The 25,346-nt window shown below is 38.7% G+C and overlaps 2 protein-coding genes across 3 annotated transcripts; one reads left to right on the top strand and one right to left on the bottom strand.

Moving 5' to 3' along the window:
* Nucleotides 1–361: 361 nt before the first annotated feature.
* Nucleotides 362–6,072, bottom strand: LOC140951308 (SPRY domain-containing protein 7-like). The gene is made up of 5 exons (XM_073400560.1): nt 5,878–6,072; nt 5,634–5,750; nt 4,286–4,446; nt 2,511–2,613; nt 362–1,924 (listed from the first exon to the last, which is right to left on the bottom strand). Exons 1-5 carry the CDS (start codon nt 5,984–5,986, stop codon nt 1,827–1,829), a joined length of 588 nt encoding a protein of 195 aa, XP_073256661.1. The 5' UTR covers nt 5,987–6,072; the 3' UTR covers nt 362–1,826.
* Nucleotides 6,073–6,275: 203 nt separating this feature from the next.
* On the top strand, nt 6,276–25,342 carry LOC140951307 (eukaryotic translation initiation factor 2A-like). 2 transcript variants are annotated; one of them, XM_073400558.1, is made up of 20 exons: nt 6,282–6,349; nt 6,915–6,989; nt 13,025–13,143; nt 13,483–13,582; nt 14,522–14,604; nt 14,948–15,048; nt 15,957–16,074; nt 16,410–16,526; nt 17,258–17,326; nt 18,053–18,154; nt 18,714–18,754; nt 20,238–20,282; nt 20,499–20,587; nt 20,943–21,006; nt 21,137–21,230; nt 22,198–22,253; nt 22,399–22,527; nt 23,351–23,449; nt 24,279–24,344; nt 25,078–25,342. In XM_073400558.1, exons 1-20 carry the CDS (start codon nt 6,303–6,305, stop codon nt 25,141–25,143), a joined length of 1,680 nt encoding a protein of 559 aa, XP_073256659.1. In that variant the 5' UTR covers nt 6,282–6,302; the 3' UTR covers nt 25,144–25,342. The 2 variants fall into 2 exon arrangements, with proteins under 2 accessions (XP_073256660.1, XP_073256659.1); XM_073400559.1 differs by lacking the exon at nt 13,025–13,143 and having other exon boundaries at nt 6,276–6,349.
* The last annotated feature ends 4 nt before the right edge of the window (nt 25,343–25,346 follow it).

Genomic DNA, 25,346 nt, shown 5'->3' on the forward strand with positions numbered 1-25,346 from the left:
CTCTTGAAACAAAATAAGATGGATTATGCTTGTAAGATTAATACGACTCTGGCAATGGATTCTTTCATTGCTTGAGGTTCACTTTACACTTAAATTTCTTTATAGGGAGAATCTGGTAGGGTTAAATACTATTTGCCGAACTGATGTACTTCTAAGAACAAGAAAAAACTTTTAGTCAGTGATGACCCTCCCTTGGTTAAAGAATTAATATGTAAAGTATAAGCAAGTTCTTGAGAAGGGTAGCTCGCCAGAGTCTGAGGGAAATTGAGAAATGAGAGTGTTATCCTCCTTATTATCATCATTATTTTTGTTGTTATTATTACTGCTAAGTTAATTGGTTTCCAAAATTTCGCTTTCTGAGTCACCTATATCGTAGTCTTTATTGAAACCAAATTATTCCTCATTCCTGTTTCATATTGTCACAATTTTTTGTTTTAAGAAACGGCTAGAGGATTTCATACAGAATCTTCTAGTTAAGTATGGATTTATAACACATGATAATACCATTTAACAATAGGTTATATGATTATTTTTTTAAAAATTATAGTTATTTATTGTCTAAGGCTCCATTTCCACCTTTATTTCGAGTCTGGTCTTTGATCTTTTTCAAAGAGAGACTCTTAAATGGGGAGGAATGTAGGCTCATTTTCTCGAACAGTGGCTGGTAATAGACCAGTTTCTATATATTAAAATTCGCACTTGAATGAATACTACATTCAATGAATACTACTTTTCTTTTGTTTTATTCCCCCAAGCCTTGGAGATAAGTATAATTTTAATATATTGAAATTGGTCGCTTGAGCCTACCATTGGTCACCACTATTTCTTATTTATGTACAAATGTTGCATTCCACTGGTGACAAAGTGATTTGCAACAATCTTTCAGTGATAATCTATTGTAGAATAAGATCAATTAGATCCACCCTTAAGTTACACATTCTCTAACATTATACTGCTCTAGTACCGCAAAAATTCATTGATTATGAATAATCTAAAGGGAATAAATTTGCATGTTTCCTGGTTCCTTAAGTCAATACAGTGGCTTTTTTGGGGTCCCAAAGTATTACAAACTAATTCAATCATTTATAGATGTAACATCTTTTAGTATGAACACCTACACTGTTGTCGGAAATCATGGTTTGTAGGAGTAAAAAAATAATAGAGAGATTAAGCTTCACATATATGGCAAATGGCAAATGGCAAATTCAAGTTGAAAATTTCTCAGAATAGAAAAAATGGTAGAAATAATGAACAGTAAACAACAAGTAAAGGGGAAACTTGGTCACATGGTACAAATTCGCATTTTCCATTTGACGTAAGCATGATGCTTAACCTCTCTAATAATGGGAACATTCATAATAAGGAGATTTCACTATATCATCATAACTATAACAAAATTGTCAAATCTGATTGGCTATCAACTGCAGTGATTTCAGCCTTACTTGGACAGTTTAATAGGACAGTACATGTCATGCCTAAGTAATTGGACAATACATGCCATCAGGCGCGTGCTTAAATGGCTTTTTTTTTCTCTGCTAGCAAAACAAAATTTTGAATTTCTTGTGTTTTGATTTAAAAAATAGCCTATGTATCACAAATTTTGTTAAAGTAATGATTAATTGGTAACAGGACTTCGTGTCGTCCAATTAAGCCTGTAATCATACTTGTGACTGAACAAATCGGACTCCCGTTACGGGTTCGTCCGACTTTGTTAATCACTTGTATGATAACAGACCGAATTGGACTCCACTCAGCCCTGTTACCATTACTAATAATATTAATATATAATATTAATTATTAAAAAATCCTAATTTTCACAATATTGATCATAAAAGATTTTTCTCAAACATAATCTTCTGAAATCCTTCGGGAGCATGATAGACAAAATCTGTGAAATTAACATCAATGATTGATCCATCATCAACTGAAAGAAAAAAAATCAATCCATAAGTAGCTTTGGCATGATCTTAAGTCTTGAATAAGACTGTTGATGTTGGTGACTGACGTTTAGACAACCTTTGCAGTAATCATCTTCAGAGTCAAAGTGAGTTGTATCACATTAGTTGATGGTATTAAACTCTGGTTATTGACCTGATTGGTCAATTAAGTCACAATGTTATGGTCATCCGTCAGTAACCTGTGATGTTGTTGGCTATGAAGACTCAACATGTCATTGGTGCCTTTCGATCCATCTATTGTCACAGTCACAAAATCAAATCCCAAATGATTATTTTGAGTATAACTCATGATATGTGAGGAAGAGAAAGGCATATAGAGTTATAGTTAGGACTATTAAATCAACAAATGGATGCACACAGAATGGCATAAGTGGCTGTTTGTTATAGGTCTTTCCTAGGAGACTGAGCCATACCCAGATTGCTCTCCTTTAACTTCAATTTTTTTTTAGTTTCTGACATACATTTCCCCATACTTTTCACATGGGAGTGTAGGCCTGAGGAAATACAAGACATTGAAAGATTTATTTATCCTCAAATTGGAATTCTACCAACCATAAAAAACTGGGTAAACTGTTCCCTTCATTCCTGTCAAAGGACAATGCAAGTGTTTTCCATTGAGGTAGAAATTCAGTTCAACATGGTCATAGGTGCAGGCCTAGAAACAAAACAAAAAGATAAGAGTTTGATCATAATTTTTTCACATAGCAGAAGCAAATTCCTATAGGTCATTTGCACTAGGAGGTCACGTGACACCGTTTTTATGAAAATTAAAGTTATGATTTTGCCTTCGAAAAACGATTAGTAGCTGGTCATATCTTAAACACTATAATAGTGATTTGGTTTTTTGAACCTGCACCATTTTCTTGAAATGAGTAAGTTCGCCGCTGGTCACTTCACCAAAAATATGATTTTTAAAATTTTGAATTACATCGTTCTGAACTCAAATTTTGCACTTAAACTTCAAGGGAAATGTTGAAAAGATGACATGATAATGTTTCCAGCACATCTGAGCGTAACTATCAAATGTTTAACAAGATATAACCAAAAAGCAGTTTTGGCCGCCATGTTGGAGGGCAAACTCTAGCCCTCCAACATGGTGGCCAATACAAATCATTCTACTTTGTTGAAAAATCAAAGTGCCATAAAATGTCTCCCTTAAATGCATTTCCTCTCAAATTTTGGGTGAAAGGTAAGTTTTATGTGGTCTGTCAATTTTTGGCATCAGCAAGATTCCAACTCATTGTTTAAAGGAAGCATTGGTCACATGACCTCTTGGTGCAAGTGGCCTATTGTCATCAGATCATTACCTTATTATAGGGAATTAACGCTCCATGAAATTAAAGTATTGGAAAATAACGCGACTTAAATTAACGCGAATTTAATGGAAAACGACTTTCCAATAAAGAAAATTAACACGAAAGAGGAGGTAGAATTTCATAATAAAGGAAATTAACGCGATTAAGACACAGTGGGTGGCCGAAATCAAAGGAGAAGATACTGACATCACTTCTGACAGCGACAATGATGAAGATGAACTCGAAATATTGTAAACATTCGCCTTAGCTTTTGTGAAAGATGAAAAATAAAGGGTAAATGGAAAGAGAGAAAGCTTGTAGTTAATGTTTTTTAGGTGTCAAGATTGTCTGGACAGGTTCCAAACTTGGGGTTAAAATACTGGAAATTAAGAGCGCGGAAATTAACGCTGCACTTAATTAACGTCACGGAAATTAATGCTCAACAAAATTAACGCGGCTTAAATTAACACAAATTTTAATGATTCGCGTTAATTTCCTATAATAAGGTATTCACCATTTCAGCAAGGTTGTCACCACAATTTCTAGTTGTCAGGAAAGGGCAATTAGTAGGGTGGAAAATGAACCCCTAGGAAGATTTTAGGTTCAGCCAGAAATCATGTTAGGCTGTTAGTGACAGCCTTAAAACCAGTGTTCCTTTGACATGCATATATAAACACTATAATGTGGTCTCTAATCTCCCCCTCTGTACCCTTCTAAGATGGTTTTTAAGGGGGAGGATCCAGATTTGACAAGAATATGTTGTGGTTCAATTTTATCCTTGGTTCAAATTTTATTTTCCTTTGTTTCAAACCCATTATCATCTATTACCAGACCCAAAAACAAAGGAAAATAAAATTTAAACCAAGGACAAAATTGAACCACAACATAAATTCCCTGCATATATCTGAATGGGAATGTTTCTGTATATTAGATTCTCCAACAATTTGGTACGCATGTCATAATGTCAAATGCGCCAAAAAGGTACATGTACAATTAATGTAACTGGCACAGTCAATTAGGAAGATCACTTACTATCATATCTCCTTCCTCTGGCACTTCTCTGAGCCTGTGTCGCACAATTCCATTGTGTGCAACAGTACCATCAGATCTTAAAACCCAGCTCTCAGAATTGTTCCCTAAAGGTATCTTGTTCAAGTCACATTTTTTTGTGGCTAGTCCTACCCCCCATGCGCCTGTCAAGTGAACAGCCAGAGAGGGTGGGTGAGTACAGTAAGTCAAGTCACATGTCTGCAGTTGAACCTCCAATAAAGGGTCACCTAATCAGTCAGCCAGTAATCAATGTCTCAAAAAAATGCGGAAAATTGAAATCATTGTAAATGAGGCCACCTCCAACAAGAGGCTGCGGCCACCTTTTGGTTATCCTGATGAGAGTTCTCCTGGTATCGTCACGTCTATTAAGCCGCAATCAAGCATTTGATACAGTTAGGCCTGGGTCAGATGCCAAACTTTTCATGAGCCGAACCTAATTCAAATTAAGGCCGACCCAAATTATTTAGACCAGCTCAAGTGATTCAGACGTTTATCTTAACTCCAGCCGAACTAAGTTCAGGAGGCGAAAAATGCGCGTTTCGGTCAAACTGCTTACAAAATACATTATAAGAATTTCTGCATTTGGTTCGGTACGTGAAAAGTTCGGCGTCTGAATCAAAGGCGTTCCAAAGTCGATCCAAAGGCAAAATTCTCAGCCGGGTTAGGTGAAAAGAATGGCTGAGCTGTTCCAAATTGAAACAGGCGTTCCTAATTGATTCAGATGCCAAACTTTTCATGTACTTAATTTAATGTATTAGGTTCGGCTCATGAAAAGTACGGCGTCTGAACCAGGCCTTAGTTTGGCTTTATTTTAAAAATATGATGAGGGAAATACACGTACAGTCCGAGATAGAAGGTGTTGAATGATTGTGGTCCAGTAATGCCACTGTTTGTCGCTAAATAAAGTAATATTCTTGCTATGCTAATTTATGACAAACCTCTATTGGGTGGCCAACCTTCATTAAATGGCAACTTGCCGGTACCCTTGGGGTGGCTGTTTGATGGAGGTTTAACTGTATAATATTCTGGCATTTGCCCACCTACCCCTCCCCCAAACCAGTAATCTGTCTTAAGTGAGAAGTTAGTGTAATAGCATTGGCTTAGGGGACGAATAGCTGCATAGTAACTAAGTGAAAGGGTACTTGCCAAGTGGAATTCAGTGACAGTTTCTTTGTTTTCTACTCAAATCTTTTGATTCAGTGTAAATAGTCAGTGATAAACCACTCATAAAACTTTTTCTCATCAACATAATACTTACATATACAGTACAAACTCGACAGAAAGAGTTAGGAATTAAACCCTGTTATCATTCTTTACAATTAATGCTTACCTCCAGATTGTATCTTCATTTCAAAGTAGCATTTATTTTGAACGATAGCTGCATTCGCCAAAGCAGCTCCTGATCCGCAGATCCTCTTCCCAGATTTCACAATAACGACCTCATTTCCTGAAATATAAAGGGGTCTCTCTCATCCAGGTAAACACCGACATACATGTATGAAATTATTGAAGCGATGAATAAGTTAAGCGTGAAAAATACACAAACTAATTCAGGTTGTAATTTGCTCACTGACCCATTTGGCCGGTATCTAGCTGGACTTGGGAGACCTCTTTTGGCTGTGGGGTTCTGGGTTGATGATACCGTCTTAAGCAACATAAAATACCTAATCCACAAGCCTCCATTATCTTTCTTTTGAAATAAGATTGTTTTTCATTTCAGCTTGCCACATACCTACTTCCTTTACTTATCGCGTGACTCACACGAGAAACTGGGCTCCAATAGCCTCGTTTTGAATCGACACACCGAATTCGTGTCCAGTTTTTACTCGTTCTTGTACCAAAATGGCGGCTTTATCACCCACGGTTGCTGGTAAAGACATTTTACTTAATTTTTTAGTAGATTTTATCCTTAGATACCCTTTTGTCAGTTGCAGAGCGTTAACTTTGAACACGTTTTCTTTTATGTCTTACTACAGTTCGAGGATCGGAGGGGATATCAATGATTCACGGCCCCCATTCGTTCAAAAAACACGACGGATTTGGAAGGTTTGTGACCATATCACTTGTGATTCTGTGCCAATCCCATAACGCTGCGTTAAGTTTAATTACTGCTAAAGCGTGTTAAAGCGTTCATATTACGGTTTCTTTAAAAATCTTGCGTTCAGATTCCCAGGACTAAGTGATACCGCATTTTAAAGTCCGTCACTATAATCACCATCACGCATATCACAATCACCGTCAGCTCCATCTTTTGAGAATCAACCTACTGTAGGGAAATCGACGTTAAATAAAAATATGTAGAGAGGGCAGCTTGAAAGTTGATCTGAACGTTGTACAGCAACAGACACACATAAAATTACATTCAGTGCGCACATGATTGAGGTTGACCACTAGCAGGGTTTATGTCCCGACTAAGCAAAAAGCAGTGTGGTTTCTTTTCCATGCCACAAGAGTCACATCAGGGTCCACACATACATGTAAGCAGCAGTTAAGCAGTTCATGATCAGTATATGTCATCTGCCTGGGATTTATTTTTTGTATGACATGTTCTTATAGTTGTGACAATAATAATTATTGTTTATGATTAAGTTTCACTAATACAATTTTTCAGTGATGATCATCCGCGATGCAGAGTGATGGCTTTTAGCTCCGATGGATCTTTGTTTGCTTGGTGTAATGGTGAACGGTAATTTGCATACTTTTTGCTTCTTATGACACATATAGCTAGGACAATATTAACAATAATAACGATAATGATAATTAATAACAATACTATCAAAATCATAACTGAAGTAATGCACATTCTGATTGATCATTTCTTATTTGCATGTGGGTGAATGCTAATATCAGTTATAATTGAGTGCTATGCTACGCCAAAAGTGACAAAATATCAAAGATGCAACTTTATAATTCAAATCCACCAATTCACTATCAAGATCGATAAAATTAACATCAATTTGCTTTTTGAATGTGTCAAGATTTTAGAATTTAATTTCAATTCGCGCGTGTTTCATGTCATGTATCAAGAGACACGTATTCTAAATCAAGATGTATGTTTTTTAATTCAAGAAGGGAGACGACAATTTTTGATCAGTTCTGTTTCCGAGGGGGACTGAAACCGAAAACTCTGCCATGCTCCATGGACTGCCCCATGAAGAATCCCACCCATTCTTGCCCATTCCCGTCCTACCGCGTTAGACATGGCGAAGGAAGGAAGGCTAAACTTCAGAATACCCGGCCACTGAAATATCATTCATCAAATCCTGCTACCGCAGTCCCGCAGTCGACATACTTTACCTAATATCTGTATATAAACATCACGAAATATGCCGCTTGCATCGTGCGCGTTGGTGTTGACCTTGTTGATCCTTGCTACCGCAGTCCCGCAGTCGACATAATTTACATACATGTATGATCGCAAAATACACGTTAATTGAACTTGATGAGTGAAATAAAAGCAAAATAAACGTGACATGAACTTGATGAGTGAAGTAAAACTTTTGTACTTATGTATTACACGTTCTTAAAGTGTGTTGCGCGAAAGACAATTTCAGTAAATGTGTCTATTCCCGTTCTTGTCCACCAAGCTGTCGAGTACGTAAATTACATTCCATACTCGTTCTATAAATAGTTAGGCCGACCGAGGAGCCTCCGAGTCCTCGAACCACTAAACTGTATACCTTGCTTATTCATTTGCTCGCGCTACACATGAATAATCCCTACCTTCGTTCTTTTATGCATGAGCTAAAACTAGCGCGCTACACGTGAACATAACTCGTTCTTTCATCCATGAGCCGAAACAAACACGCTACACTTGCTCCTCTCTTTTACTCAGTCGCAAATAACAGAGTGCACAAATCGTATGAACAACAAATATATTCAATTTCCTTTGCCTTAGTTACATCATAAAATCTATTTCAAAACATTATTTTTAATAACAGCAACTCCGGGTATATATAATGTTCACGACGCTCATAGTGTCTGATACATCCAAGATGCGTGAGTCAAACGCACCTGAGCGAGACACGAATATTCCTTGCACACTTATTGGAATATTTTGTAACATGCTTTGAAAAGTTAACGCTTTGTTGTACTGGTGGCATACACTTTCTTTACATCATTCAAAAATACACTAAACAAGTCTTCATCGCGGTGCATGTACCTCCAAATAAATTCCGCCAAATATGTTGAGAAAAGATGCTTTCGAACGCCAAACTTAGGTAGTTTACACTTTGCATGCCTCCAATGACCTTCAATTTTATTGGTATGGTGACCGTCTTTGTTCACAAATTCTACTGAGTGATTAACTGTTCGGTGTTCATAACCATGTGTCTCAAGTTTCGAGTACGCTTTCCAGCAATCAGAAACAATAATAGTTCCAGGTTCAATCCATTTTTGGATGATGGGCAGTAGTGTTTGTTCGTCCCGTTTTTCCACTGCCACCAGGAAACATTTCCTGCTGTCTTCCTCGATTCCCCCAAAGACCCACTGGCCTTCGACGTGATGACCTCGGTGGTATTTCCTCTTGCCAAATTTACTTTCGTCGATCTGTACGACTTTTCCTTTTCCGCCGAGTTTGTCACTGTTTTCCAGTAGAGTGATTTCGCAAACTTCGCGACAGAAGCTGTCCCAATCCACCCCAGTGCTTTCAGCAAGGCCTACTTCATGTTTTAGCGAAGTCGATGTATTGTTAGAACAGTGTATGCGAATAAACAAAGTGAATCTTACTCTTGTCTCTTATCAGACTCCTTAGAAGTAAGGGGAAAAGGGAAAGCAAACCGCAGAGATAACAAAGCGGCCAAAAACCGCAAAAGAAAAGAGCGGAGAAAAATCAAAGACAAAAAGCGCGCCGTTGAGTCACGCAAACAGTATATCAAAAACCTGTCAAATGAACAACTGACAGATAAGCAAATTACTCTACTATCGCGTGGTCTAAAGTTTATTCCTACACCCGTGACAAAAGAAAATCTTATCAGGCGCCGGCTTCTCGCGGATTTCAATCAATCTGCGAGACGAATGCGACTACAATATATTTTTCACGGGAAAGAAAACGAACCTCATCCTTTCCACGTGAAGTCGGACTGGAAACCACCAGTCCAGCTATCTGTAGCTCTGGAGACCTTCCTAGAGGAGGTAAAATTAGAGCTCGCAAGTATTGAATTTGACAAGCCAAAAGATAATATATCTACGGGAGAGCGCCAAGCTCTCAAAGAGTTATCGCGCAACAAAAGCATTATTCTTAAGAAATCTAATAAAGGTAAACACCACCGTACTGATGAGCAGACAGGACAAACTAAAGGAAGGTCAGGTCCTGCTTGATGATTTAAGTAACTACCGACATCGAGACAAACCAATGGTTGAAACTACAACCAAAAAAGCTCAACAACTTATTAAAACACTGCTCTCAGAAGGCCACACTGATATTACGACGGCTAAATGGCTCTTCCTTACGCCCGATCCTCTGCGAATCCCCGTGTTTTACACACTAACGAACCTATTATATCGCAGGGTGTTCCGGACCTACAGAACGGATCTCAGCATTTGTTGACCACCTTATTCAGCCAATAGCACAACTACAAGCTTCGTATCTTAAAGATACGACAGACTTTAAATTATTTACTTCATCGAGAGGATTAAACTGCCTAAAAGTGCCATACATGTTTCAATGAAAGTCACAAGCCTATACGAAAAAAAAACCACAACGAGAGGGTACTACCACTGTATGCCTTGCATACGAAGAATTTCACCAAGGAAATCCTCCAGTCCCTACCAGGTTTTTAAGCGAAATGCTTAGTCTGATACTACTAGAAAGCTCGTTCCAATTTAACGAGAAAGATTATCTTCAAACCCATGGAACAGCCATGGTCACGAAAATGGCCGAAGCCTTTGCTAACATCTTCATGGCCAAAATAGAAAAAGAAATACTCAGACAGAGGAGCATTAAGCCCATCTTTTGGAAAAGGTTTATCGATGACGTCATATCAGCATGGGACACAAGCAGAAAACGAAATCGGTCAGTGTAAAACGCAGACTGCGGACTGCGGACTGCAGACTGCGGACCAGGGGTAAAATGCAGACTGAGTGTAAAATGCAGACTGCAGACTAAGAGTAAAACGCAGGCTAGAGTAAAATGCAGACCGAGCATAAACTGTAGTCGTGGAAGGGTTTAAGGGCAAAAAATTCCCGCAAATACATGTAAACGAACACTTACTTGACGACACCTGCTTTCACAAATCCATTCCTTTCTTCTCTGGAACGGCGTCGACGACCCGAAAACATACGGTAAAATTCCGAAAACAAGCCCCGGGGCTTATATTTTTCAAAGGCCCTTTTTGAGGGGCTTATATTCGGAGGGGCTTATCTACGGAGGAAAATTTACGTTTACAAATCGATTGGGCTAGCCTTATAGTTGGAAGTAAATTTACCGTTTTTGTGTTGTTTTACTTTGTATTTGAGGGCAATTTTCCAAGTACAAGCCCCCAGGGGGCTTATATTTGGAGGGGCGATTTAACAGAGGGTTTTTTTGCGTCACCGGTTTGGGGGACTTATATTTGGAGGAGCTTATACATGGAGGGGCTTATTTTCGGAATTTTACGGTAATCGCAATCTTGAACCTTTTTCCTGTCCGAGAGACTTCACGCTTCAACTTTAGATGCGAAGTTTTCGATATACGTGACCAGGGACCCTGAACTGGAACACCACGATGTTTACGCTTAAATGAAAGCTGCTGACCCAAAATACTGTACAGGAAGAATTATGGCGATACAAAAGGGAGTAAATCATTCCAACAACAAATAAAGATGTTCTGCAGGAAATTTGGATGACCTTCTATGAAAGTATTGCAAATCAAGGTACGCAGACTTAAGCTGTTCAGATGTTCATTGAAACTTCAGGCGAATGTGCAATGCACTTCGACTAGGAAGCGAAGTGTGTAACTGATACCGGCTAGCTATTTCACCGATTTGGAGAAGAAGGAGCACAAATGTTTAAAAACGTCTACAGTCTTTATTCTGCATTTTGCACCCAGCCTGCGTTTTACTCTCAGTCTGCAGTCTGCATTTTACACTCAGTCTGCATTTTACCCCTGGTCCGCAGTCTGCAGTCCGCAGTCCGCAGTCTACGTTTTACACTGACCGGAAACGAAATAGAAGAATTCCTTCTACAAGCAAACAACTTCCATCCTACAATCAAATTCACACACGGCTGAAATATCAGAAACAGAGACTACATTCTTGGACACGAAAGGTACGAAGGTTTCAGATTCAACAAGGATTCTATCCTTGAAGTGCGAACACACTTCAAGCCAACAGAAACATTCCAATACACGAATCAGTTGTATTCGTGTCACCCACCAGGCGTCACAAAAGGCTTCATCACTTTTGAAGAGAACATGAGGAATTTTTCAACACGCCTCAAGAATGGAGATTACCCAGCAACAACTGTAGAAAAACATCTCTCAGAGGTCATTCTCGCAGACAGAAAGAAAGCACTAGAACTTTGTAGCGCAATACCACCCTGCGTTGCCCAACCTCAAGAACATACTCATGGGGAAATGGCACGTTATACAGGACCAACCATATCTCAGAAACATCTTTAAGGAACCTTCCCTCATTTCATATCGCAAAGGAAAATCCCTAAAATACACTCAAGTAAGAGCTAAACTATAAAGGTTTTAAGACCAATCTATTTGCGAACTGCAGGAGTCGTGCAGGCCCGTCAACACTTTTAAACCTTGAATTCCAACCTGTGTGCTCGGTTTCAGTCCCTCTCGGAAACAAAACTGATCAAAAATTGTCGTCTCCCTTCTTGATTTCAAAAACATGCATCTTGATTTACAAAACGTGTCCCTTGATACATGACATGAAACACGCGCGAATTGAAATTAAATTCTACAATCTTGACACATTCAAAAAGCAAATTGATGTTAATTTTATCGATCTTGATAGTAATTTGGTGGATTTGAATTATAAAGTTGCATCTTTGATATTTTGTCACTTTTGGCGTAGCATATGAGTGCTCTTAGCAGTACTGTCAGTAATTCAATGATTACAACACACTGAATTAATCAATCAATCAATCAATCAATCAATCAATGCATAAAAACAAAACATTGTAACATCATAATTATTATCAGTCACTGACATCGCTTAGTTATTGCTTACAGGATTGTGCTTAAGTCCAGGTTTGCTCGCAGCTGCAAAAATTGGGATTTTTCATGTGTTTGCGAAAAATCGCAAAAATCACAAGGTTGGCAATTTTTTGAAAGCCAGTTGAGAAAATTGCGAAAAATCAAAGTCTGATGATTTTTGTCATTAGTTGGAATTTTTCGCAGTTCTTTGTCATGTTGATGCTCACTTTTCTCGTGTTCATGATCACTTAAGTCTAAAGCTGGTTGCCAATTTTACCAAAGTTGTAATAAGTCTGTCAATTTTCTACTTTACTTGCCATTTTGGCATCTCCCTGTCAGTGCAATTAAAGCACATTTTCACACAAAAGCTAATGCAGCTCTTTAAATAAAGGTTTATGTTATCTTAAGGTTCGAGCTAGATCCGTGAGGTTCCATTGTATTTCAAGTTTCATGTTATACCTTGTTGTTTAAACTAGGAGTATTTGAACAAGGGACCAAGTATCATTAAGGATGTATTTGTCAGCTGATCAAGTTAGACGCAGTGTCTTTCTGTATTTCCTGATTGATGTGTTATATAAATAATTATTCCACAGTGTGATAGTGGTGGAAACTTCCAAGTTCAATCTAGTTTGCAGTATCCTAAAAGAAAAATCTCTTTGCTTGGCATTTTCACCAAAAGGCACTCATCTGTCGATATGGGAACAATATGCAGGTTAGATCATTAATGAGGTAATTGTATTTGAATATTGTCCTGCAGCATTGTTTTAAAGGAGGTGGCAGGGTCAAAACTGTAACACCACATAAAAACATGTAAAAACACTATAAAAGAAACTATAATACCACAAGAAAATTTACCAAATTTCCTAAAATCCACAAACTACTCACCCTTTGTAAAATTGCAATGCTGTTGGTTAAAGTTAAGGATTTGGAGACTGGAACTTGCTGGAATTCTTTTAACTGAAAGACAATAGATAGTTCTCATCTCTTTGTACAGCACTGTAATTACAAAATGCAGTTAAAATCTACTTGTGCTCTCTTTTTGTGAAATCAGTGACCCCAAATCAACCGGCTGGAACAAACAATCTTGAAATCTGGCATCTTCAATCAGCAAGACTAGTCACTGGATTTTGTCAAAAGAAAAAGGATACATGGTTGGTATAACAAATCATTAATTACTCAGCCCCATAGTACAATGTTCCATATCAATTTAATGACTTGGCAATAAACTGTAAAATCTGTAGTAGCAGACCACAATTTGAAGTTTGCTTGGGCCTTCAAAAGGGGGGTTGGCAGCAGTTTCACTTCAAGACTACTTTGATGAATAATTTTAATAAAGGGTGCAAGGAAAAATCCAAGTGCTAATATTTATTGACTACCAGTTTATGAAACTAAGGTGGATTTTGACTCGACTCTGAATGAGGAACCAGCACAGCACCTAATGTATTTTGTGCTCCCCTCTCAGTGTTGTTTTAATCAACAGTTGGGAGATAAACTGACCAACCATTCCGGGGGGAATGATATTCCTTCTGACATGGGGTCACAGGACTATACAATGGTGTATGTAGTTGATATACTTCAAGACTAATGTGAAACAGTTATGAAAGTGAATATGTGAGATTTGATATCATTAACACAAGAATATAATTGACCATCTTAGTTATGAACACAACTTTATAAAAAAAGGTATTTTCAAAAATGAAGCCTAAAAAATACAGGCTTCAACGAGTTTTGAACCCATGGCATCTGCAAAACTGGTGCAGTGCTTTTGCCATTGTGCTATCAAGTCAAGTATGTCAAGAGCTATTCACTTACTAAGTTTGTATATTATATACCTATGGATGATGAGAAGTCATGAATGTGAATATGTTTAATTTCATAAAAATTAAACTGGGTAAGAAATATTCAAAAAAGAGAAAAAGAGAAAGATCACTGCATTTTTGTATGCAAGCTAAGCAGTTGCAAAAAAAGTACAACCTTGATCAGCCTAAAACAGAGTGAAACAGGGTACAAAAGTACTGATAGCTGTTACTATTCATTTTTGTTCCACACCCATTAATTTAATGATTCATGTATTTTTTAATAATATCCAGGGAGCCCAGGTGGAGTGATGATGAGTCAGTGTGCGCTCGTTCTGTCACCAATGAAGTACACTGCTTCCATGATGCAGATTTCAGTAGGTGTTAAAATGTTTATTTGTTCACTTTTAAAACTGATAAAAACACCTACATGTAAGAACAAAAGTAACCATGTAGGTGCATGTACGTTTATTAATGTTAAGCATTGATAACCATTCAAAGTTTTAGACAATCTTTTTTCTCAAACCAATTCTTCAAAGCTAATTTTAGAAGAAGTCTGGAAAATTCAAATTAAGTCTGGAAATAATGCAAAAAATATCTGGACATTTAAAAACAAGCCTAGAATGCCTCTTGCTTTTATAAGAAATAACAAGTCGAGACTATCATTTTGCAGCACAAACTTTTCACATTATAACTTTTTTCCTTTTTCTTTCCTGCTAGCCTCAATTGCCACCAAACTAAGGCTTCAAGGTGTTTCAGAGTTTGAGTTGTCCCCAGGTCCCCCTCCATTTACTGTGGCTGCCTACGTTCCTGGTGTGAAAGTGAGTATCGCATTCAGTGCTCTTTCAGTCTAAGTTAAAGCATGAATAATTACAGTACATTTAAGCACCATCTACATTTATGTACTTTCATTATGATACTTTACAATCAAATTAATAAGAAACAGTAGTAGGCACTGTGGAAGTTTGTACCTTCAAGTGCACCTGTGTAAAATTACAAGAAGATGCCTGCTATCCACACATATCTTTGAAAAAACTGCAGTTTTTGTTACTTCATAAACTTTTCTTACAAAAAAACCTTTTTATTATATAAACACCAATGAAATACCAGGTGAGCTTTCGCGCGAAAAAATGATATCTTCACATGTGAAAGTAACATGTTATTTCCACGTGTGAAAACATCACCGATGCTATGGCTACATAATAAATCGCGCCTTTCGCAGGATAAAACTGTTTCAGTGAAATGGTTTGGTATTTCATTGGTGTTTATATAATAAATAGAACATTACATGGCCGCTTGGAGATACGAAATTACACAAGAAGAGAAATTTCGTATCTCCACGTGGCCATGTAATATCCTCTATATCCAAGACAAAACTTTAAGATAATCTACCAGTAACAAAGTGTTTTTTTTAACTGTCTCCCTACAACTGAGTGAGCTGAAACACATCAAAAATGTACAGTACCCATGCAGCCTTTAACCCTTTAAGTCCAAATAGTGACCAACAGCAATTCTCTCCTAACGATATCCATACATGATCATGAGATGAGGTTATGAGAATTAATTAAATGCTCACCTAAGAGAAAATACTTTGATCTTTTATCAAATTCTCTCAACTCATTCTTTAAGGAAATGTATAGAGATCAGTTTGGAGAATTTGTATGTGGATATTGGGGCTTAAAGGGTTAAATACATGTAGTTGCTGAATTTGTTGTAATTTGACATTTAGGGTGCTCCATCATATGTACGTCTGTTTAGACACCCCAATTTTGACAGCCCTGCTTCTGTCCTTGCCAACAAGAGTTTCTTCAAAGCTGACAGAGTAAAAATGATGTGGAACAAGAAAGGTAATTTATAAACATGAGAATGCCTCTCTATGGCTCTGCAAAATTGCCAAGTACACAATACTATTACAGTCAAACTTTACAGTAGTAGTGTTTAAAATATAAGTTGTCCCGCTAAACTAACAGTTCAGTAAAACCTGAATGAAGCATACACAACTGTGAGTGCATCCTAAACAGTTGTATTTTTTGTAAAAAGAACCTTATCAAATGGATGCCTCTATTAAGCATAGCTCCTTAAAAAATGTTTGGATTGCAGCCAGATATTGTAAGAAAGTTTACTCTATTTGCAGGCTTTACATGATACAAATGCTTGTAAAATTTATTTGTCTTGTTTTCAGGTGCGGCTGTCCTTGTTATGGCGATAACTGATGTTGACAAGACAGGAGCATCATATTATGGTGAACAAACATTACAGTTCATAAGTACATCTGGTGAGAGCAGCATGGTACAGCTAGGTAAGATATGGAGAGTGACTGACACTGAATATCTCCTTACTCTATCAAATCAGTGAAATGTTTGAACCCAGGAGTCATAGGTGGAGCATGATTTGCTGGATGAGTGTATTCCTGAATAGGAATGTTGTTGACAGTGACTGACGTTTTTGACAACCTGTGTGGTAGTCATCTTCAGAGACAAAGCGAGTTCTATCATGTCAGTTGATGGTGATAAACTCTGGTTATCAACCAAATCAATTGGTTAATAAATTAGGTGGCAATACAACTCACTTTCTCTCTGAAGATGAAAACCACACAGGCTGATGAAACATCTGTCACTGTCAGCAACAATCCCATTCAGGAATACACTCACCCATGTCCACCTATTTATCAATTCACTTAAGCAGGAAGGTAATGACAAAAATCAGTTATGGGTTAAGAAATCCAAAATTGATTAAACTGGACCTTCATCAAGTGCATTATTATTTTGGTCAGATGTTTGCCAGTTGACCTCTTCTTGTGATTGGTTACTTGTTTAAGGTTGTAGTTAGGAGCAACATTAACTTAATACTTTGCACTTTACTAAACTTGATTTAATTTTTTTTTCATTCAACTAAAACGTTATATTTCTGTCAAAGAAGGAGTTTTTGCTCAAAGCTGTTGGTTTGGCTTAATATTTCCAAAAACTGTCACATTAAGGTAGACTTCCACTGTGCATGTGTTTGTTGAATGTGTTTTTCTTGTTTTCAAAGGTAAGAGAGGCCCAGTCTACGCTGTCCAGTGGAGTCCAAACTCCAAAGAATTCTGTGTGGTTTATGGTTGTATCCTTTTGTTCAATGAATGGAACAAAGGCTAGCAATGTCTTAGTTTAGTGGAAAAATAATGTAACTGTGTAAGTAGAGAACTTTTCAATACTACTATGTCGGACAATAAGAATAAAATTCTAGGTTCAATGTAGCTACATGTACCCCTCCCCTAACCCAATGTTAATGCTTGACCTACCCCTACCTTAAACCAATGTTAACATTCCATCTACTCCTCCCTCAACCCAATGTTAATGCTTGACCTACAATGTACCCCTCCCTTATCCCAATGTTAACACTTCACCTATGCCTCCCTTAACCCAATGTTAATGCTTCACTTCCTCCTCCCTTAACCCATTGTTGACACTTCACTTACCCTTCCTTTAACCAAACGTCAACACCAACTTCTCACTTAGGTCAAAATGTTGGGTGAGGGGAGGGGTAGTTAGGTAGTTTCTTAGAAAATTATACTGGGAGACAAATAGCTTGCGTAGGATGGTGCTTTTGATCGGGCGCGCAAAAAAGCCAAGGTGGGCGAGGGCTTTGTGGCTTCACCCCTCAGCAGTGCACCCCACAAAACCTTAACCGCCATAATATGGAGGCTAAGAAACATAGTTTTTTTCATTAGCTATGTTTACGTGAACTGTTACTCTGTTCAAGTTTCATTTTCAGCTACTGGTGAATCTGTAATTATGTTCCTTAGTTCCAATGTCTGATATATCATCCTTGACAATGTTTGACCAGTCATGCCAGCAAAGGCTACACTATTTGATCTTAAATGCAATCCACTGTTTGACTTTGGGACTGGACCAAGGAATGACATCTTCTTTAATCCACATGGAAATAATATCCTTTTTTGTAAAGAAATGCTCTCAGAATAAATGCAAAGTACATAATTATGTCACTACCCTGTAAGCAGTGATTTCTCCAGGCAAAAGGCCATAGTCCCCTGCCTTTCAGAGCCTTTCAAAAGTGACATATCGAAGAGCAGAGGTGCAAAAGGATCTTTTCTTGCAAAGAGAGAAGGTAAATTATTATAATAATGTTGTTTTTGTGTTGCTGTCACTTTGTTTGACAGACAACCTTCATCTGATCAGAGGATAAAACAAAATAGAGCATTTTAAATAGGTCTCCATAGCTTAGTTGGTAGAGTATTGCAGGGCTAATGGAGGGGCCATGAGCTTGAAGGGCTAATGCAGGGGCCATGAGCTTGAATCCCATTGAAGCCTTGAAATTTTTTTGTGGGATTAATTTGCAATTGCTTAAATTGTGTTGTCTTCTTCAATGTTCATAATTTTATTTAGTTTTGTATTTCTGCAGTTCACATCATCTTAATTCAAAAACCAGTATAATAACTATATTCTTGGGGATCAGAGTCATTATCTTTATCCTTAACTATTGGTACTTATTTGTTTGGCTGGATTTGGAAATCTTAGAGGCCAACTGGTAAGAGGATGATGTTCTTTGAAACATTGTTATTTGTACTTTATCTTTCCTGTTTTATTAAAGTCGTTTTGCTATTGAAAATAGTTTCTATGCTCGCCACCTTATACATGTACCGATGTAGGTGATTTCTGATGATCTTCTACGCCTATCCCAGAAGCTTAAAGCAACGGTAACATGAGTAACAGAAACGTGCAACTTGTTTTGCAACATTCCTGCAACCGGTTAAAAAGGATGTTGTGCATTTTACCACCCACTAATCACTCCTGACTTAGCTTGCGAAAACATCCGTTTCTCCTCGCTCTTCTTCGCGAGGAGGAACGTCTGGGACTCAGCGACAGAAATTGATGGCGTAAAATCTGTCCGGAATCCGGTCAGAAGTGCTGATTGGTAGCGCGAAACCTCCCCAGCGGCGAAGAGCGAGGAGAAACGGATGTTTTCGCAGGCTACTCCTGACTTGCATGCAACATATCAGGTTGTTGCAATTTGCTTGAATAGTGATTGGATTTAAGCGGGAGTCACTCCACACGTGGCACACGTGGGTGTGATGTCACTTGCTGCAAAACAAGTTTGCCTTAAGCCGGTAGAACGAACAGCATGTACAGATTTTGTTGCAAAAAGTAGAACTACTCCTGGCCTCCCACGCAGACGTTCTTAGGGGTTCGTCACGCGTTCCGTGACGAGCCAAAAGAACGTCTGCGGAGGAGGCTAAACTACTCCCCGTCTCGCGCCTGCAGTCACGCGCGTTTGGCTCGATGGCAGGCTCGATGGATTGGGAAAAACGACAGACTGATCGTAATTTATAAAATTTTGTAAATCCACTAAAAGCTAACTTGCCAAAATTAATGTCAATGAAGTGTTCACTTTTAACAATACATCTAGTATGATATTATTTATCAATTATTGTTGTTCTTGTTACAATATTTATCCTGGTTACAATATCCCGGCTCACACTGTATAGACTGCAAAATAGTCCGTTTTTTGCGTATTCAAGTACGCGCGAGCAGTCAAACAAAAGGTCTGGAATGAGGCTGAAAACAGAGAGCGAGACTGGGAAGAGACGCTAAAAATACGTATCGGTTTTTTTTCCTCCCGCCTAACACGCCCCACGGGCGTGTGAGGCTCGCGCGCTTCTCGCGCGTAAGGCTCTTACGCCTCCCTTTACCGATTTCTTTACTGATTTTGAGAAAAAAAACAGACTGCATGTTTTGCAGTCTACACACTGTACCGCATAGCTTGCATAGCTCGTGCCGACACGAAAAGCTATCCAGTGAACACCGATCCGATATGTGACTCTTCACTTTAGAGATCGGTGCGGCGTAGCTTCGCCCCGTTACAGAAATCGCGCCAAAATAACCCGTTCTTATGCGTGAACAGAAGCCCTATCTATCTATCCGGGTATGGTTTTCTTGCCGACGCAAATGCTATCCGGTATAATGGGAACATAGCCAAAGATTAATTAAGAGTTTTTTACTCACTTTTACAGGAGCTCTGGAGTAGAAAGGATTTCAAGTTAATAAGTAAACCCCAGGTAATATACTTGAATTTGTCAAAAAACAAACAAAGACAAAACAAAAACAAAAACAAACAAATTACAGCGAAACGAAACACTTTTTTTTTGGAACTGAAAAATTTTAATTCAGATCCATGTTGCGATGTCGTAGAATTTTCTGTTTTTTGGTAAAACTTAAATTTTGCATTATAAATTTTGTAAAATTTAACTGATATATCTTGACTCGCTCAACAGGCAAGTGACTCAACATCACTTGAGTGGTCTCCAGATGGTGAACACATTTTGACAGCAACAACCTCTCCAAGGCTTAAGGAAGGAAATGGGTGAGTAAGGCGTGCGGCGGGCCATATTGGTTTTAATCATGCTTAAGACCCGTCCACGTGTATTTTCAAAAACGCTAACATCATAGCTACTCGTGCATGATCTTTAATGATGTGCTTACTAAAAAAGTTGTACCCTTTGTAAGCTTGTATTGTATTAGGCTGAGTGCTCTAGCAGCTGAATGGGTGACCACTCCACCAGGATCTAAGTTCCCTCCTCCTTACAAACGGCATTTTCTGCGTTTGTTTGTCTGGCGTCATTTCGCGGGGAAACAGGTTGGGCGTGGCGAAATGTCCGCTTTTTCCTTAGGCTAGTGGCTTTGTTATTAATACATCTTGTGTTTCATTTTCCTTGTAGGTATAAAATTTGGCATTACACGGGGAAGCTATTACATGAAAAGAGTGTGGGTGAACTCTGGGAGGTAGGTTTGTTAAAAAAGAGTTTTTTTCAGATACCATCTTTTACGCAGAAAATATTGTGAAATCTGTTAAACTAAGGTTACTAGATTACTATGAGGCCAATGAAGTGACTGGAGTTTTCTTGTTTATTAGGTTAAGTGGCAACCGGTTCAAGGCGATATATTCAAGGAACCAGTTATCAGTTACCAGGCCGCCCCGTCCATAACAAAACAGGAACAAGAGAAAGGTAAGTATGACTGGTGTTGGTGCTTTGTTAAGGAGAAGTTAACTGCAGTCATTGGAAATAAAATTCGAACTTCTAATCAATAGTCCAGTTACGAATTAAAAATTACCGCTGAATACAAACATTAACGACACATTCATACAGGGTTAGCCTCGACATAAAGTAAAATGTTCAGAAATTCCGGCAAGTAAGTGTTTGAAATTTGAATACAGTATACACAATAGACAGAGTAATAAACAGGTCTTTTTCTCTTAGAATTTTGTGAATATATTATTTCAGATGGAGGTTAAGCCTGTAGAAAATGCGTCTTCACTTCTTTAATTCAGCGGTCATAGCGAACTTGAAACTGGACTGAATCTAACAGTGGAATTCCACGTATTTTAGTCATCCTACTGATATTCAAAGAGAGACGGGAAATGGAGAGCAGGGAAAAAAAAAAGAAAGGAAGAGGGGTGCAGAAGAGAGGAGGAGCCCTTTCTCCCTACCCCCACCCCCACCCCCCCCCCCCCACGCCACTTCTTGCTCGTTTTTCTTTGCGCCGTCCTAACTATCTGCACGCCTGCAACAGGCTTCCTACTGATGAACTGATACTATACGTTTCTAGGAGCGACTGTTTTTTGAGTGTCTCTCCTTCGAATTGTCTGGTCTCCAAATACCATACTGGATCACCAGAATCTCCTCTGATAAGTACCCATGTAACAGTAATGACCCTGTCTGCTGCAACTGAATTGAATCGCCAAAGTAGAAATCTGCCCGGTTGTGAATTTTTTAAAGAACGTCTTTTCACCTCTTATTGAATATGTTGTGAACCCCAAAAATCGTTTTACCCGACCTTGCTCTTGAGACTTCTCCAAAATAAATATCACAAGTTACATTTTTGCTGTTACCTGTACAGTTGGATAATGACTTGTGAGACTTCGTACCGTTCACATTTTTGGGTAAAACCGATGTTGTGTCTTTTCATTTGCAGCTAAAGCGGTTTACCGACCACCAAGTCTTAGAGGAACTGCCCCACCCGTTAAATTGGTGAGATATCTCTACTTTACTTTCGTTGTAATGCTTTACTGCTCTGGATCACTTGACATGGCCGAAATACAATCTCAGTACTTATTTCATATTGCTTTTTACCCTCGTAGGCGTGAAAGGTTTTAATCTACGCTTTTTATTTCAGCGCGAATATGAACCTGCTGAAAATATGAAACCCAAAGAGGGACAGGAAATGTCCAAATCTGCAGCTAAGAACAAGAAAAAGAGGGAGGCAAAAGCAAGAGCAAAACAGGAACAAGAAACTTCTGAAGAGGTTATACTCTTTACTTTTTACGTGCGACTTTCTGGAAATATCTGACGCTCAAGGAAAATAGTTCATTTTGTTCCCGAGAATTAAAGTTTACTACTTTGCCTAAGGACCCAGTTATTAAGTGATTTGTTTTAATACCCACAAAGAGGAACTTCTACGTGTGCAAAATTTTCTCAGCGAGAGGTTTTAAAACATTTGTGGGTAACACATTACTTTGTTGCCCTGTGACGTCATTTATTATTTTGCAATGTTGCCCGCTCAGAAGCTGTTGGCGGGAAGCAGTTTCATTGTTAGATGTCCTGTGACCTCGAAGTAACCAATGAGAGCGCGCTCTGTTTGGAAAAAATGTACGCCATAGGCTGGTTTGCTCGTGACGTCACGGCGGCCATGTTGGTGGTCAAGAACAAAATCATTTCTCCTCCTCTGGGAACTAAACTCTACTTTTATGTAAATTCTTCGAGAAAAAATTCGATTGTATTGACCCCCAACATGACCGCTTTGTCAAGTGGTTGCAAACCAAGAAGAGCAGTTTGCTTTATTTGCAAATTACGGGAAAACACTGTGGTTGGCGGTTTTGCGGTGTGTTTTCCTTTTCTGGTTCGTAAGGTAAGAGATTCAGCCGCGCGTAAGCTGAACCGAGGACGGCAAAATAAAATCCCACCAAAAATCCGCCACCTACCCAGGCTAAAACGGGGCGAGTTCCAGCCATGTCATTGTGGGCCTTCCTTACCGTACCTATCTCTGTACGTCCTTAAATGAATGTTAACTGCCCCTCCGTACTTACCTCACTGAGCACTATCATTATGTTTTTGTTTTTTGTTTTTAGGCTTCGAGTCCAACTCTACCCACACCTCCCCCCTCATCCGTAGTGACTAGCACAACTCTTCCACCGGAGAAAGAAAAGAAACTTAAAAATTTGAAGAAGGTATTCATTTTAAAAGTGTTGTTTTTTACATGTGGTCTACGGAAAATCAAAGAAAGTGCGCAATTCTCAAGTATAAACCAAGTATTTTTCCATAACGACGGGCTATCACTTATATTTCAAGTTGCAAGGTATACGTAGTTAATGCGCATGGAATTAAACGGCTAGGAAGTTCTTTGGGTTCTGTTTTTCTTTTGTTCAGTATGAGAATATCTACGGGTCATGCTTATAGTAGCCGGGGAAATCCCTGCCCCCCCCCCCCCCCCCCGGCCCTTAGTAACGACCCTGTTTTATACGGACATTAGATCACTTTGGCGGCGTACAATCAATTCTTTCGACGGCGGACATCCTTAAATCAGGGTGACAAGGGGCGCTCAGGTGAGTTTTGGGGCGCGAGCCTCCTCTAGAGTGCCCCAAAGAGCCCTCATTATTGCAGGCTCTCAGTTAGTCGGAACAAGTGAAAAGAAAACCGAGCGCGGGGAAAATGAAAGAAAGAGGAAGGGAGAAAGTCCTGGGCTGTCCACTTTCTCTTAGGTCTTTTCGCTCGTTCCCACTACTTGAGAGCCTAGAACAAGCGAGTGTCCGCCTTGTAGAAAGCCAAGAGAAAGGACTGAACATTGACAACGACAGGGCGTTATTCGTCTTTTAAGGGTGTTCTTGAGGGGATAGTTGACTGGACACAATTTACCTTTTTCCCCAAGCTCTTATCACTTTGTTGTTGTTTGTAAATGCGCGTTGTATTGAAGTATCAATATTTCTTTGGTTTGCTAGCGCTGACTGAAGTTTGATAATTTATGTAACATTTGCAATATATCCTTATCTTTCCCTTTAGAAATTGCGACAAATTGAAGACTTGAAGGAACAACAGAGATCAGGGAAGACACTGGAAAAAAATCAGGTCAGATTGCCACTTTGATCCTTATGTTGTAAATAGTTTTGGACCGTCCGCAGTTTATCTCACAGAGCTCATAACCCGCGAGCAGGCTTACCTGTGCGAGTTCGGGGTGAAGAATGGGGCGAGGAAAAGTGATCTCGCGCTCCAAAAATTTCCCTAACTAAGTGAGCCTGTTTGCCGGCTACGGAAATTTGTTGCTAAATGACCTTACGTTCTCATACTAGCTGTCTTTTCTTTCATTCGCCCACAACATAAAGAAGTTGTATCTCATCTGTTGCGTCAAATTCAGAAACGGACGTCAATTCTATGTAGCACGATGGTTTGGTAATATTAAACAATTAAATAGCGAAAACTGCCGCTGATATGTCCCCCTCCCCTCAGTTATAAGCCCATCTACCTGGAAACAAAAAATACATCCAAATAATACCCCCTGGATAAAAGCCGCCCTCTAGCTCCGATGTTTAACCCCCCCCCTCTCCACCCTCCTCTCGTAATTCGATTTATTATGACATTTTAAAACACAAAACGTATCTTGATCAGCACTGCCATAGCTTGTTTCTAAGCACTTTTTCTATCCCGGTTATACGCCCCCTGGGGAATAAGCCCCCTCGGGTATAAGCCCCTCCTCCCAAATCCACTTAGAAGATGTATAAACCCAGGGCTTATAAGCAATAGTAAGATCTGCGTGGTGTGATTTAATCCTTAAAAAAAAGACACTTTTGTTTCCTTTTTTCAGCTTGAAAAGATATCATCTGAGGCATCGCTCATAAAGGAAATACAAGATCTCGAACTTGGCAGCTGACACTTTATTTTTCTTACATGTATGCAAGATTGAACTATTAAAAACAACTAAAATCTGCTATTCTTATGATTAACTTTGCATGGAGAAAAAAAAAATGCGTAAATAATATAGACCAATAACTTTTATTTGTATTTTCGAGAGTGCGACCGGAGTATTCAACACCTTAAATCTATTAGTAATAAATTTTTATACAACGTGAGTCA

Source organism: Porites lutea, chromosome 10, assembly GCF_958299795.1.
Source record: "Porites lutea chromosome 10, jaPorLute2.1, whole genome shotgun sequence".
In the NCBI taxonomy this organism is placed as follows: domain Eukaryota; kingdom Metazoa; phylum Cnidaria; class Anthozoa; order Scleractinia; family Poritidae; genus Porites; species Porites lutea.

Excerpts from the sequence above, each read along its gene's own strand:
- LOC140951307 (XM_073400558.1), top strand. The coding sequence starts at position 6,303 with ATGATTCACGGCCCCCATTCGTTCAAAAAACACGACGGATTTGGAAG. Across the intron at positions 14,605-14,947 it reads CTTCCATGATGCAGATTTCA|CCTCAATTGCCACCAAACTA; the intron begins GTAGGTGTTAAA and ends CTTTCCTGCTAG. Across the intron at positions 22,254-22,398 it reads CTGCCCCACCCGTTAAATTG|CGCGAATATGAACCTGCTGA; the intron begins GTGAGATATCTC and ends TTTTTATTTCAG.
- LOC140951308 (XM_073400560.1), bottom strand. The coding sequence starts at position 5,986 with ATGGAGGCTTGTGGATTAGGTATTTTATGTTGCTTAAGACGGTATCAT. Across the intron at positions 2,614-4,285 it reads CAGAGGAAGGAGATATGATA|GCCTGCACCTATGACCATGT; the intron begins GTAAGTGATCTT and ends TTTTGTTTCTAG. Across the intron at positions 1,925-2,510 it reads AGTTTACCCAGTTTTTTATG|TTGATGATGGATCAATCATT; the intron begins GTTGGTAGAATT and ends TTTTTCTTTCAG.